General features: G+C 39.6%; 1 protein-coding gene across 2 annotated transcripts; it reads left to right on the top strand.

Annotated features, from left to right (window-relative positions):
• The first annotated feature begins 11082 nt into the window (after window positions 1-11082).
• Window positions 11083-15569, top strand: LOC111621040 (testicular acid phosphatase homolog). Of its 2 annotated transcripts, XM_023363090.1 has the most exons (10): window positions 11086-11356; window positions 12526-12621; window positions 12689-12769; window positions 12843-12995; window positions 13115-13210; window positions 13288-13377; window positions 14516-14636; window positions 14708-14796; window positions 14868-15165; window positions 15347-15566. In XM_023363090.1, the coding sequence occupies exons 1-10, from the start codon at window positions 11279-11281 to the stop codon at window positions 15427-15429; spliced, it is 1185 nt and encodes a 394-aa protein (XP_023218858.1). In that variant the 5' UTR covers window positions 11086-11278; the 3' UTR covers window positions 15430-15566. The 2 variants fall into 2 exon arrangements, with proteins under 2 accessions (XP_023218865.1, XP_023218858.1); XM_023363097.1 differs by lacking the exons at window positions 12843-12995; window positions 13115-13210 and having other exon boundaries at window positions 11083-11356; window positions 15347-15569.
• The last annotated feature ends 280 nt before the right edge of the window (window positions 15570-15849 follow it).

The raw sequence follows: 15849 nt of genomic DNA, 5'->3' as shown, positions 1-15849 counted from the left end.
GAGAAAACGCCACGTAATCTTATATTTACTATAAATAAAAAGCTTATAAATTTTATTTGTAAATATTTTAAAGATAAAACGTTGCCAGAACTCCGAGCGCCGCCAATCCCGCTCTAGCGCATTTTCGCCTCCCTGGCTAGGCCCGGTGGAGTTTTATTGGTAATTGTACCAACGTGGCGTTTTTTATCGGCATTCTCCGCGTAATATTCTTCGCAAAAGGGCCAGACATTCTCGTAATAATTCCAATAAACTACGGTGGTTATCGGGTTTCTCGTAAGATTCGGGCGAAAGGCCGTCTACGATACCGTAAATGAAGTTTATAAAGCCTTCTACACCGCCGCGGCTACCAAGCAATCCATTATATTTATCTAAAACACTCGCCATTGCCATCGTCTTCAAAATCGGGTATGGCCCGAGATAATCCGGACGACGTTTGTAACGCCGAATTTTCTAAATCTAAACCTTTCAAAAGTTGGCGCCGAATACTTCTTGGCCCGCCCCGAGGTTTTGCTATTTCCGTCGGTAGACCGCGGCTTAAATCGTTTACGAATTCACTTAAACTTAGAATATTTTTAATATTCGGAGCCGAATCCAAACTATTCCATACTCCATTTTTCCACCGGCGAATTTCGGACGGAAAGTCGTATTTATTCGATTTGCCATCCGCGTTACCCAGAGACCACCGGTGGCTTATCCCGTTGGGTTCGTCGCCCCATCTTAAGTTAGATAGAAGACGAACAGACGCGTCTTTCAATAAGCCGATATATAGTTCTTTCATCGTTTTCGACGCTCCGTCGTCCTGGAATTTAGGCAAACGCCGAGACGATTCTTCCATACCGCGCCGTACGTCGTAGTCGTCGTCGGGAATGGACCGACTAGTTATAAAATTATCCTTCGTTAAACGATCCTTAATTATGTTTAAGTAAGGTAAAAGCCGAAACTCGCGCCCGACGTTAATATATTGCGTTTTGCCACCGTCGAAGGCGTTTAAACGGCCAAGAAAATACGAAAGACTTTTGAGAACGCCAATCGACTTTTCGACCACTTCCAGCGGGTCGTCCTCGTCTACACGACGATCGTATAGCAATTTATTCTTAATTCGGAAAGGTAATTTTTCCATATCGTCGTCGCCTTTTGCCGCGTTAAAGTACCATTTTAAGAAATATTCCAACGCGGCTCCATCCAGTAATTTTTTATATAAATAGCCCGAAAAACCAGCGTTAGCCGAAACGTTCTCTAAGGTGGCCGGAGGCAGTTTTTTAATGTTTTTCGTAGCTTTTTCCGACGTATCGACGGACGAAAGAACGTAATTCTTAGGCGATATACCGAAAGGTAATTTGCCTAAAGGAAATTCTAGACTGGAACTATCCCCATCGAAAGCGTGCTTTTCGTTCTTCTTGGCGGAAGAGTTCCGATTCGATTCGGATTGTAGGATTTTAAATATTTTAACGAATGTTTTAAAGAGGACGCTCGGTCTAACTCGGCTTTATTCCCACGGAGGGTCGAACTATCGAGTCGAAATTCGTTCTTTCGCCACCCGTCGCTGGTAGACGTCGGAGGCGATTTTCCGTCTTCTTTCGACCTACCGCCGTAGAATATATTCGGGGTACTTCGAAGATGGCTTTTAAAATGATCGGAAACGTCGAAAGCTGGTCCCGGTTGTCCCCTATAAATTTCGTCCGGCGACTTATAAACGTCGAGTATAGGCATTCCCTTTTTTACGTCGTCTTCGTCGTATTCGAAAGGCAAACCTTCGGACTTTTTTTCAAGTAGATTTAAATCCTCGAACGGATGAGGGTTCTTATTAATATCTTGGTCGTCTCGGAAATTAAATCTCTCCATTTCTGTTTACGGTTAAAAGTGATATTTTAAAATAGTGTTAATTTAATTTATATTCTATTATACTTATATTAAATACGGTCGAACCTGTTCCTACGCAGTAAACGGTAATAGATTCGATCGAAGTACGGTATTGTATTAATACGATAGCGAGTACAGCGCGGTACATACCCGTATTAGGTTAAATAAAACATTTTTGACTTTAACACAAATAGTTTGTCAATTGTTTCCGACGCCCGACTTTCTTTAACCGATAAGAAGAGAGCCGGAGAAAAGCCACGTTAATTGCCAGGGTGTTTCTCGACTACGGTTTACGCCGTGGAAATTTAGTGGCCGAGTTTTGAATTTGCAATTGGCACTCGGGGCCCGTAATTCGATATATAGAGATTTTGGAGGGAAATTAGTTAAGATACGGGTAGAAAATATATGGAATTTAGGCCGAAATGCGGAGAAAAAGATAATAAATTTCGGATAAAGAGGTTTGAGATAGGCAAGTTCGACCGAAGGTATAAAATTTACTTTTATAATATTCTAACACTAAACGGTTCTCGGGACCGGCCATCCGTGGTACGAACTATAATTTCCCGTAGCTCCGCGTTACGAATCTGTTCCGGTAATGCGCCCGTTTTACACTTTTGTATAACGAGATTAAAAATATTAAACGTGTATTGAGTTTTTGAAGCGACTTTGGCCACGCATCAAAGACGACTCTCTACGGAAACGGCCCCTATTTAGACGTTCAAGATGCCAAGAAAACCCACAAAACTGCGCGTGGCCGACCCACGATTCGTTCGGTGGATTTTATCCATCGGCCGCCGATGGACCGAGTTTTGAAGCGTTGCGTCGGTTCGTTTAAATATTTTGACCCGAGTATGGCGCGGAATAGAACGATGGACGGCGAAAGAAAAAGGAAATCGATAGAGATTTACTGCGTTTGTTGCGGATTATTTACCGAGAACCCTTAGTGACCTATGCATTATTAAAATTAATATATACTGTATAATAATAATTGAGTATACTCTAATTACCAATGGCGAAAAAATGAAAGTATATATTTACCGGTAAGATATTCCGTCGCTCTTTGCTTCGAAAGAAGCGGTGTATTTCGATGACGCTGTTGAAAATTTCGACGGTAATATATAGGACCGTCCGTCCGGATACATCCGTTTGGATACGTGCACTTTAAGTGGTAATAATCGCATTTGTAAGCGGCAAAACTTAGAAAAATTAAAATCGAATTAATCCACATATTCTTCAATTGTTCGAAACTAAATTAAGAGTCCGCGCGTAACACCAGTTTCTTCGTTGTTTTACGCCAGATTGTCTTTACGTAATCGAGAACGATCGACGTTTTATACCGCCAGAGCGACATAAATCTATGTCATTCCGCGTAACGCAGTTATTAAAATGGTTATTTATTGCCATTTTAATAAAGAAACGAAATTTATAAAGAAAAATAAACTCTTACCGCATTCGTCTTCTTTAGTTTTCTGGCCTTCGTCATACGTCCTTATTAAAGACGGAGGTGTTTGTTGTTTGTAATTAATTTTCACTATTCTAAAATATTTCTCGCGGAAAACTATCGGTTAAAATGCTTATAAAATTTTTTTCATTTTACAAAATCAATGGTAATTTCGGCAAAATTCCAGTCGATAATACGACTACATTTTAAACATATAAATCGGGTTTAATCTATCGGCAACCGCTCGTCTCCAGCGATTAGGCGCATTACTGTTAGTCTATAGGATCCGGGTTCGATTTCGAATTTCAAAAATTCTCGCGCCACGTTCGCCCGATCCGGAATGAAGTTTCGGATCCGGTCTTTACCGTCGAAAGACCGTGTTGGCGGAGGGGAAAGGTTTTTAAAAATTTAATACAGTAGCCCTTCGTTATTTCGTATACGTCGCGCTTTTTTTGTCTCCCAAATTTTAAAAGCACTCGAGTCAATAAATTATCAATCGCCATTGAATTTTTTTTTTGCGAGGAACTACGGTATTTTGTTCCTATCGCTGTCCTCGAAACTACCACTGCGGGTGAAACGATAAATTTGTCGAGATGTAAATAAGCAAAACTGGTGGGCGGATCAATTATCAAATATGTTTCCTTTTGGTATTAAAAGTTGTTTATTTATTGGTTTTAAGTAGGCCTCATTTACAAGTTTCTGCCAATCGGAAATGTCACACCTTTGTTTGAATCGACGGTATTGAGTCAACTCGCGTAAAGGTGTGAAATTTCCAATTCACCGCGGAATGCGCCAGGAAAAGATTTCTTTATTTTTGAAGGGAAACTTGTAAAACTTTTATACAATAGCGTTTTAGAGAATTTTTACTCTATAATTTTATAAGCTTTCACGTTCAATATTTAGTTTCTAAATTGCCAATTACTGTATTTATAATTTTTATTGAAAAATATAAATTACGCAAATAAAAATTCACGTAATTTATATTTTAATAAGCGATGTATTATGAAATATAGTATTTTGTCTTTAAATGTTATTGTTAAAGAAACAATAGTGCCGAATGGGCACTCGTGGTATTAATTTTTCCGTAAACGTCAATTAATAAGATAAAATCACGAATAAAAATTCAGTATCTAAAAACTGAACCAATATAAAATAGTTATATCAGAAGCGCTGGTCGATGAAAGAATAGAGGGTAGAGATTCCGTAGCCTGTATAATCTGTTTACTATAAACCCAGAATTTTTAGTACTCGGCGAGGGGCGGAGAGGGCAGCCGCTCCTCCCTAGAAGAAAAAGTAAAATGTAGTAATTGACGCGCGGACGTATCGGTTCGAATAACGAATATTGTGACCGGACTAGAGCCATTTGTGGCGAAATCTCACTCTCCCCCCACTTTCTCGAAACTAATACGAGTTGTCCCCCCGTAGTTCGGATCCCGGGTAGGCCGCCGGTACTGGGTTATATCGCCGGACGTATCTGGCTTTCCCTTGGTCTCCCGACAAGCGCGATATAACGAGGGGCTACTCGGAAACCGTATACCGCGCTAAAGCATCGAAATATACGGTTCGAACCATATATTCGAATAAAGTTTCTTTCGATATTTAGCCTAAGAACTGGGTTTGTACCAGAAGATTTGGCGTGGTTACCTTTAGTTGCCTCAATTTGACTTGTCGAATCATTACCAATCTGTTGTTATTATAGAAAGCGCGCGCTCAGACATAAACCTAATTATAAAAGAATTATTATAAAATATTTACCGAATTTGACGGTAATTATATCTGAACTTTGATTTCGTCAAACGTTCGATTTGAACGTTTCGACGAATCGGCTTTAAAAGATTTCGTCAAAATTCAAAACTAATTCTCGAAAAATAAACTGACGAAGTCGTAGAAGAAAACTCTTAGCGTGTTTCTACGCTTCGGAGGAGCTCTACGAGTTTCGAGTTCGAGGTAGCCGAACTTGGAAACGATTCTCGTTAAGGCTGTGTACACACTAGGCGTTTAGCAGAGCGTGCGCACTGGCTCGGTTTGGAAATAGATGTGGAAGTGATTGCTTGTGTGTGGCTCCTCTATCGTCGCTATAAAAGACGACGGCGGAGGCAAAGAAAATTTTGGGTGCACCCAATATTGCGAGATAGACTGACGCATGAAATGTTTGCGACCAAAACTAAGACAAAATAAATTCTTTTAAAATATCTATAAAATCCTTTGACCATGGTTGGTCTCTTTTAGATTTCATCAATAAATAGATCAGTATCGAAATGATCGTTCTCCGTTTCAGCGCATATATCTCAAAGCGCTCGGCTGACGCCCGCAAAACGCGCGTTTTAACAAAAATCTATCAACGCGCGCTTGGCCAAAAGCGCGCGTTTGAGTGTGTACGCCTACGTAGAACTCTTGGTTCTTTAAAACGCGCGTTGAAAAACGCCTAGTGTGTACAGGCTGTAAGTGGCAGCCGCGCGATTGGCCAGGATGCGAAGAAATCGCTGGTGTCAAAAGTGGCGTTTGCTCTTTATCCGTATCGAATTCGTTGGCTAAACAGCGAATTCGGAGGCTCTGTCCAATCCATTTCTCGTACGTCCCGCGCATTTCCGCTTATATTAAGACCGCCTAACTATAGGAATTTTATTCCCACTCAAAAAAGCCAAATTAAAGTTTAAAAATTAAGCCTTCGTTTCTTATAAATTAAAAAGTACGATTTTTAATTATAATAATAATTAATTTCATTAAACGTAATACGTTAAATGATCCGTAATTTAATAAGAATTATTAAATTACGGTTTCGATATAATTTAGTTTCTTAATAATAAAAGATAATAGAATTCCCGAAATAATAACTGGTATCAAATTGTAAATTTATATTTTCGTGTTAAGTTAATTAGGTTAAAGTACATTAAGGCGTTAGAATTAAACGCATACGGAGGAAAAAATGGTAGAAAGTCGATTCCCGGACCTAATTACCTACGAAATAGATTCGCGTTTTATAAAAAGACGGAAGAAACCCGGCATTTATATTTCTAAAGTCATAAATTTAAAAACAAAATTATAGGCGTCGAAGGTAGAAATAATATAAAAATTAAACGCTTATATAGTACGAAAGAAATAACCGGTAATTATTTATTGCCACGCGGTGGCCATACCGGGCCGCAATTTTTAATCCATTTAATTTAAAATATACGCTGTCCGCGGCTTCTCCCGTACATCGTACTTTCATTCGACCATAGAGTCGTCTATTAACCGCTTTGGGGGGAAACTTTTCCACGGAAATAACGGGACTTTGGGTTGGCGTCGGAAGTTCTTATATAGTTAATCGGGCCTCCCGCCCCTAAGATTTTCGTATCCGATTTCGATTAGATTAAGGAAAGACGGACGACGGCGGTAATTTATAGGTCTACAATTTTTTTCGAATCGCGGTCCAATTACGGAAAAGTCTTTCGTCCGTCGTATCGCGTTTGCCTGCCTTAAAATTGCCGTTTTTTACTTATTTCGATATTATGGAAATGCCGTCTGGTCGAATCTCGGCGCAATGCCGAGAATAAAAATGATCGGGTTTGAAATGGACAAATTTCCCAGTGACCCGATAAGAAAAACGGAATGGGAAGTAGGGATAAAAACTGGAAAGAAAATCGGCGAATACGTTCCGATGAAAATGAATACGAAGTTACTAATATGGGCAAGTTCATAGGACCGATGCCCGCCACGTATCTTCCGGGGTATGGCCGATATATTTACGACTTGGTCGATATATTTAGAACCGCTCTCCGCGTTTTTACTATCCGGCGCTTCCGTAGAAATATCGCGCCTTCCGCGGGCTCGGGACTGGACGCAATTTTTAAAAATGTACTAAAAATTTCATTTTCATCAAATAGCTGGAAAATATCGCTTTTTTGTCGTTAAACGGTATAAACTTCCATCGGAGCCCGACTTTGCCACGTATTATAACCCCGTAGGACGAAAAGAGGGGTCGGCAAACCTCGAAATACCGTACTTCTGGCCAAGCGACAACGCCGGGAATTGGCGAACAAAATTGTCGAAGAAGTTTGCGGAATGCCAGACGAATTCGATGGTTGGAAAGCCGAGACACGGAGAAAACGAAACCACCCGGTTGGAAATGATTAACACAATGGAATGATCGGAAGGAATAAAATTCATTCGATTTACGAAAAATAGAGAGCGTGGTGGCGAAATAGATGGCAGTCCGTACGGCGAATAACGTTACGAAAACGGAAATAGGTGATTGGAGCGAAGACTCGGAGCTAATAACCGCCGGAGATCCATAGAAGACGAAGAGTGCTCTCCCGAAATAGAGAAGGTCGATAACGAAAAGAACGAAGTAAAAGATATTACCCGCGTCGAAATGGAAAATAGTGAAAAATCCTAGGAAGAGTCTTCTTTCGCATCGAACGAAATCTCTGTAAAAATTCGACAAGCTCGAATTTTAAACGGTCACTAAATCAGTTAGCGGGAAAATGTTACGGCTTTCCGAGTTTAAATTTGCAACGGCGAATGTAGAGGAAAGCGTTGGGATAAAGATTTCGGAGGTAGATGGGGCTAACCGGAATAATTCGGCTGGTATAATTTTTATTGAAAATGAAAACTTATCCACTAGAGGCGAAACGCGACGTTTGAAACCGGCGCTACCGGGAAACTTTTATTTGGCTTAATGAAGCTCCGGATATGGAAATAAGTCTAAAAGAATTCTAATTTAGGTGGTCGAACAGTTCGATATCGCCACCGTACGGTCGATTGTAACTCAAATCGCTGCAAATGTAAAAAGACAAAAACCCTTCGTAATTCCAAATGCCGTTCCTGCAGAAATAAATACAGTACAGTAATACCCCGAACTTAGGCGATAGGTGGGACCGAGCGATTACCGCCTAAGTCGGGGTGTAATTTCGCAATTTGTGTAAAATCCAAGTCGGATGTATGTAAGCTAATAAATGTTCTCGTTAATCTTATCCCGTCTTTTGATTCGTTCGCATACGAGCCAGAAATATACTTAGATATTCGATCATTTATTTTATTACGCTGGCCCTGCCAAAATTTCATTAGCGCGTTACCTCAAAAGTCTTACGTAGAAATTATTTATTCGCGTGTAATGAAACGAAATATTTCCCAAAAAAAGTTATAAAATGAGCGAGCTTATTATATAAGAGTGTATATACACTCTTATATAATAAGCTCGCTCATTACAACCGATTTCATTACAAGCTTGCCCAATACAACCGATTATTTTATAACTTTTTGAATGAAACCAGCAAAAAAAATGGGATATTAATCGTATTGCGCGAATACCGCGATTGTGTTTAGCTACTTTGTTAAATAATTAACACACGGACAAGTTTCGAAATGTTGCTAACGCCTTATTCATTCGTCCCGTAATTAAGCCATGTGGAAGAAACGGCCGCGTCGATTGTCTTAAAGGGTTAAAGTAATTAGGCTACTGTATAACGGAGACGTCGGTCGAATTTCGATTTTCTGAGCAGAAAACCGTAAATGCGGAGACAAATATTTTATATTTATGTATTTCATCGAGTCCAATTGATGAATCGATCGATTAACTTCAACGTAGACATTATTTATATTTCACGTAATTGATAGAACAGTGACTAAATTATGTAATTATACTTTTAAGCGGTAGGCTCTCGAATATCCGGATTCGTCCGATATCGGGTGAAGCCAGTAAATTTTCCAAGAAACGGGAAGGCGTTGTTATTCGTGACAAACCGGACCCTTAAGCCATCCGCATCGTCCCCCTTCTACTAAGCGGATGACGGAGAAAAAGATTCGCCAGACTTAATGGCTTATTCGTAAGAATTTTTGGTTAACCCGCTCTTCGGATAATCGAGAGTCTATATTCTATTTTACGTGTAGATAATTGTTTAATTTTGGAATGTACGATTCGATATCGATTGAAAGAGGTTTAAACATCGCAAAACCCCGACTTATCTGGTATTTACAATCTACAATTGTGCAAATTACGGTATATTTATAACAATTTACAATTGTTATTAAAAACATTTGGCCTTATAAGGTTAAATACTTGAATTTGACCATTCGATGCAATGTACAGTACGTGTCATAAAATCGCGAGAGTTTAAAGAATTTATACCCGTATTTGCGTTTTTGTCGCTCTTTCGCTGGATTTTTTTCTAGAAAGTATACCGATTATAGAAGTGCCGACGGTTTAAAGTAGCGTAACGCCAGCGAATAACGACGAAAGATCGATTCGCACGTAAGTGACACGTCTCGTCGGTCCTTTCGTCGGTGTCGGCCATTAATAATAATGTTTCTTTGAATTTGGCCGAAGTACGCGCGTATGTCCGGCGTAGCGACGTTTTTTGTCATTAGGTGCGAGTCGAGTATCCGTAACGTGACGTTGCGCATCGTTACCAACGATATTTCTGCTATTTCACCCACTAACGAATCTGTAAGCTTAGCTGTACTAATTTCAAAAATTATAAAATACTAGCAGACCCCGCCACGCGTTGTTGTGGCTCAAAATGTATCTATTATAAATGTATAACATTTCCCCCGTGGGGGAGGGAATTTTTCGAAAAATCCCTTCTTAGTGTACATTCTCTCGACGTACCATATTAAAACGCGATCAAAAACGCAAAAAACCGCATCTAAAATAGTATAAATAGAAAGAGAATTTTTAGGGTAAGCCTTAATCCCGTTCATCTCCCTTCGGTGGGGTTGAATTTCGACACGTACAGTATATTATATAAAAGCACGCGCGTATTCGAATGCTGCGTTGTGTCAAAATTTCAAAGGAATTGGCAGGAACAAACGAACATTACATTTTAATTTATATAGACAGATAGAAGATGATCCGCTTTAGTTCATCCTGGCAGAAAGCAAACTTAGGGCGTCGTACTCGTAGCGCCATCTGTTGGACATAAAAGCCTTAACCCTAGATGATATCTTTTAATTTATACGAATGTTTACCGGAATAATATACAGCCTACGTCCACCCTCGAGTTCCATTGTAAATATTGGCGAAAGAATTTTTGAAATCGGACGAGTAGTTTCGGAGATTACCCCTACATACAAATTTACAAACATTACCTCTTTATAATATTAGTATAAATACCTGTATACGTGTTTTCTGTTTTTCTATATACGTAACCCCGCTAATCCGAACAACTCCGTACTAATTATTGTACGGATTTGGCAGATGTATTTAGTAGCTATTGTAAACACAACCGAATAGATGAATCGGACGGATAAGACGACCGGAATTGCAGGCGTTTCGGGCGCGGATGAAGAGGAATGCGTACCAAAATACTTTTTTTACGCGTGTTTCACGCCGGATACTTGAACCAAATATGCATTTTGATCTGATTAGTAACTAACGAGTAATATTTGTTGGGTTTTACAATCGAATGTTTTGTAAAAGTTTTTACGTAAACGCGGAGCATCGATGGCAATGTATAGTTACAAAGTGCGGATGATTTAATTACTGCCAGTCGATTTCAAAATCTATTCAAATTGCTTAAGACGAAGGTCGAAAGTCTGGCCATCGAGTGCCGAAACCCCAAAAACAGGAGTTTTGACGCGCCATCGAAAGACAGATTTATTTATTCTGTCTCGAGTTTTCCGCGGGCTACGTCACTTTCGTTCCGCCCATCCGCGGACGCTTACGGTGGTCCGTGGCGTCAGGACGGTCAGTGGCGTCGTATCTATTACGTAAATTCGCTCGGCCAGTTTCCCATTACGATAGTAACCGCGTGGACCAATCATTTACGCGGTTACAATCGTAATCGGAAACTTCTTTTCGTTAATTGGTAGCCGGTGGCTACGTGACCTTACCCCCGTAGGGGCCGCCCGTGGCGGCTCTCCGGGCCTTGGTCGGCCAGACGGTGGCTTCCCGTAGCGGTCCCGGCCGAAATCGTATAAACCCGCTAACGGAAGGAGAAGAATGACTAAATTACTTGGAAATCGAAGTAGAAAATACAATATTATCTCGTGCTGGAAATGTCGCCATTTTTTATTTTATTAATCTTACCGTACGCGGTGCTTTGTACCCATACGACTTTACAGTTACTACATATAGTGAGTACCTTACAGTTATTGCTTCTCGTTTACGGGTTTATACCGTATTTTGCTACTTTTTAAGGTTTTTCGTATATATTTTATACTAAACTACATTGCGTAAAATAATATAATCGGGAAGTTTTTTAAATTAGATATTACGAGTTTTCTGGTAAGGAGAATATTTAACCGTGGGAAAATATAAAAATGAAACGAAGCTACGGGATGGGTTATATTATAAAATTAATTGTACGGAACAATCCGGATTGACTATTTTATGCTGGAAGAACTTTTTCTAAATTTTAATTTTTACAATTTAAAATTATACAATTAATTTTATAACTAGAAAAATGAATAAAAGAATTAATAATGAGTCATTCGAGTGATATTTATAAATCCAATAATTTTAAACCGGTCTTCAAATCGATGGTTCAAATTCTAGCAATTTCGGCTCGAATCACCTTGGCAAAAGTCTTCCAACCGTTTAAAAAATGTTATTATTATTAATATAAATTCTATATTAATATAGTCGAATACGATTAAAAATAATTTACTATTTTCGTTTATAAAATTATTAAATAGTCGAAGCGATTTAAAAACTATTCTCGATCGTTTACCGTAGGAAGAGGCGTAATGCCAAGAAACACTTTTCAGTGGGGTAGTGCGATGTTTCTAAACTGGATAAAAACGCCCGTGCCAGTGGAAATCAGTTTTTACTGCACAGTTTCGAATATAAACACGTTTTATACGGAACTTATTAACCAAATAAGCTTAAGCTTACGTCCTCGTTCTATTCTCCAAGGCAGTTTGTACGCGTCGTTCATTATGATTTGGCGGAGAAAAGTGTAGGTAGCGTAACGTTGGACCCAACAGTCTAATTTCGGCTTTGGTCATAATATAATTTTTAAATATTAAAATAACGAAGGTTATAAATAATCCTCCAAAACCTTCGTCCGGGAGGTGGTTTATTTATTTTTAACTTTAGACGTAGTCTTTTCAAATCTTATTTGTAGAGGAAGGCCAACTAAAGATTAGACGCTTTGTAATTTATATTCCCAAGATAAGGGGAACGGACCTAAAAATTAATAAACAATCTTCGTAATTATTCCATAAGATTATTGGCAGAAATTTATTTCTACGGCGATTTGTGTTAATTTTAAAATATTTTCAAACGATGTATTGTGTTTTAGATTTCGCGCCACGGAGCCAGGACCCCAATTATTCTTTATCCGAACGATCCGAATAAAAATCACCGATACAAGGAAGGACTCGGACAATTAACAAACGTAACCTTTTCATACATCCTTTTAAACCAGGATAACTTAAATGATTTATAAAGATGCTTTCTAACAGACCGGCAAACTTCAACAGTACGCTTTGGGAAAGTATTTCAGGAAGCGTTACCATAATTTTATCACGTCCAACCCGAGAGAGGTAAGTGTTTCCAAGAGGTATTTTGCCGTCACTCCGCTGGATAAGGGTGGTTTTCTTTAATTATGCCTCGTAGGTGGTGGCTAGAAGTTCCGAGACGGACAGGACGATGGTGAGCGGGTTGTGCCATTTGTCCGGACTGTACGCGCCCTCCAAGGAATGGCGGTTTACCGAAGAAATAAACTGGCAACCGATTAAAATACTGACGTCGCCTCGGACAAAGGACAAAGTGAGTTTATGTACGACGAGATAAATAAGTTTATACGCTAGATACCTTATACCGTTTCGCTGTATCTTAAGTGTACCGTAAGTACGGCACGTTATAGGTGTTTTGATTTTGCGCTTTAGCTGTTATACTATAAATCCGAATGTCCGGAATCGGATGCGGAATACGATCGAATCTTTAACAGTCCGGAAGGAAAAGCCTACCGAAAACAACAGCCCGTAATAAATATTTAAGTTATATATTGTTATAATTTTTAAAATAAAACATCGAGTAACGTCGTATTTGTTTATCGTAGGACCTTCTCGATTACGTCAGCTATTACAGTGGACAAACCATCGACGATTGGAAAGACGCTCTTTACGTCATCGACGCGATTAAAATCGAAGTAAGGCTTTAGTTATTTAAAATCTAATTTAAATGGGTAAAACAATGGCGTTGATTTAAAACGCAATCGTTTACCGATTTAACATTTAAAAAAGTTAAAAATGACAGTAAAATTTTAATCGACGGAGGGGATAAGGCAAGACAAGGCAATGCTCGGAATATGTGTCGAGAAGGGATCCGCCTCCCGGAAAAACTCTTTATCGGCGAAATACGACGGACTTTAAGAACAATTGGCAGCCGATTGATTTTTTTTAAAACGGATGCATTCCTCGTGACTTTTGAAGCAAAAGTCCAAATTGGACATTTTTGGATTACTAAACGGTATTTGTACTTTAAAAAATAAAGGCGATTCTAGGCGTTAAAAATTATTTTTAAAAAAACTATTTACCGCCGTCATCTCCGTGGTCGGGGAAGGGTCTTAACGCCGACGGATAGGAACGAGTTTAAATAAACGTACGCGTATTAAATTCTCCGTTCCGCCAGCTGTAAGAAGTCTTATTTTCGGACCCATGGCGGTTTCGGCCGGTGAGGGACGGGGTTTTTATCATTTTACATTTCTCCGTAAGGCGTCGGCAGTTCCTTTGGCTTTAGGTCCGGCAAAAACTGCGGCATTATTGGTGGTAGCGAGAATTTCGATAGGAGGAATTCGAATACCGGACTAGGATTGTAATTATATTATCTGGATTAAAATTACTATTCTCCGATTACTTTGAAGGTAGAACGTGTGGCTATACGTAATAGTATAAAACGCCATAAATATAATTTAGTCGAAACGAAAACGGACGACGCGTACGAGAAACTTAAATTAAGCGCGAATACGGGATGACGTCGACGCATTTTTTGTTAAAGTTAAACCTATCGATAAATAAGACGAGTTAAAATTGGCGCCCGACAGCGAACGCCCTACCATCTTTACCCGTTCCTGGCCGGTACCAACTTTTAAGCGCCCTTTGTCCGGATTAAAGACGCGCTAAAACGCCAGAAAACCTACGGTAAGGCCCGCGTTTTTTCAATTTCCCCCGATATTTTTCATTAATACGTAACGTATTCGGCTACCGGCGAGGGTTGGACGTCGAACGGATTAATACGATAATACGGTATTCGGTGGCCGTAATAATTACCATTTCGTTTTCACGCAGAGGAGGAACGGCGCGGTCGTCCCCCATTGGGCCGTTCGAGTTTATCGACGATTGGAGAAAATATTCGACGATTTCTTCTATTTTTCTTACAAAAGCCTAAAGATGCAGAGACTTCGAGCGGGTAAAATAATCGATTTGGTTATTCTTGGCCAATTACCAACGTTTTAAAACTTTTCTCTCGCCGTATTTTAGGTCCTTTAATAGGCGATATAGTGGAACGTATGAAGGAAAAAGACGAAGGGAAATTAAACAACCTGACTAAAGTCTACGCCTATTTTACCGTAAGTGGCGCCTAACTTGTTCCGTAAGAATGCGATTGTTTCCTTTAATCGTAGGAACGTTTTACCAACAGCACGACGCCAACGTCGCCGCTCTCCTCGGCGCCTTGAAGATATTTAACGGGAAAGCGCCGCCCTTCGGCGCCACCGTTTTGGTGGAACTTCACAAATTCGGAGACTCTACTTGCGTTAAAGTGTTTTATTCCAATTCTTCTAGTCCCGAAAGAGACAAGCCGGACGTTCGTTCCATGAAGTTACCCGATTGCCCGTCGGAATGCTGTCCGTTACGCGCTTTTATAAACATTACTCGTCCTCTGGTACCCGTCGACTGGGAGAACGAATGTAAATTACCGATGGCCGGAAGGACCTCGGGTAATGCCTACTCTATTTTTTTTAATAGAATTCTGAAAATTAACCGTAAATAACTCGGAACGGTAATCGATCTTAAACGAAAAACGTTTACTAATTACAAAAATGTAAACGTTTTTGACTATTTCTTTTTCCTACAAAAGTTGCAAATACGGTATATTGATATTTTAAACTTATTTTTTAGGTTGCGAAGAATCTTTATGCTCCGGAAAATGGACGTATTATTTACTGTGGTTTGGCCTGGTAAATCGACTTTATTCGTTTTAGCGCAAATTTCGGGCGAAAGAATCTCTATTTTTACAGTTTTTAAAGATTATTTTCTATTCTGTGGCGATTAAATAAATTTCTTAAATTTTACGCTGGGATTAAAACGATTGTTCGTAATTTACCAATACTCTAAACGAACGCGTTTCTACTTGGAAAAGGCCTATTAAGAGGGCGCCCATCCGTTTTTCTTAATCTCGAAAGATTTATTATCTNCCGCCGGTTCTCCCGTACATCGTACTTTCATTCGACCATAGAGTGGTCTATTAACCGCTTTGGGGGGAAACTTTTCCACGGAAATAACGGGACTTTGGGTTGGCGTCGGAAGTTCTTATATAGTTAATCGGGCCTCCCGCCCCTAAGATTTTCGTATCCGATTTCGATTAGATTAAGGAAAGACGGACGACGGCGGTAATTTATAGG

The sequence above is a fragment of the Centruroides sculpturatus genome, unplaced genomic scaffold, assembly GCF_000671375.1.
Source record: "Centruroides sculpturatus isolate CEXI.00-Female unplaced genomic scaffold, Cexi_2.0 scaffold45, whole genome shotgun sequence".
Taxonomy (NCBI): Eukaryota; Metazoa; Arthropoda; class Arachnida; order Scorpiones; family Buthidae; genus Centruroides; species Centruroides sculpturatus.
This window is presented reverse-complemented; position numbering and strand designations above follow the sequence as displayed.

What these genes read in the sequence shown, in the direction of transcription:
- LOC111621040 (XM_023363090.1), top strand. Translation starts at nt 11,279, where the DNA reads ATGTCGCCATTTTTTATTTTATTAATCTTACCGTACGCGGTGCTTTGT. An exon ending in CCTACCGAAAACAACAGCCC is followed by an intron (nt 13,211 to 13,287) that starts GTAATAAATATT and finishes TGTTTATCGTAG; the next exon opens with GACCTTCTCGATTACGTCAG. An exon ending in GATGGCCGGAAGGACCTCGG is followed by an intron (nt 15,166 to 15,346) that starts GTAATGCCTACT and finishes CTTATTTTTTAG; the next exon opens with GTTGCGAAGAATCTTTATGC.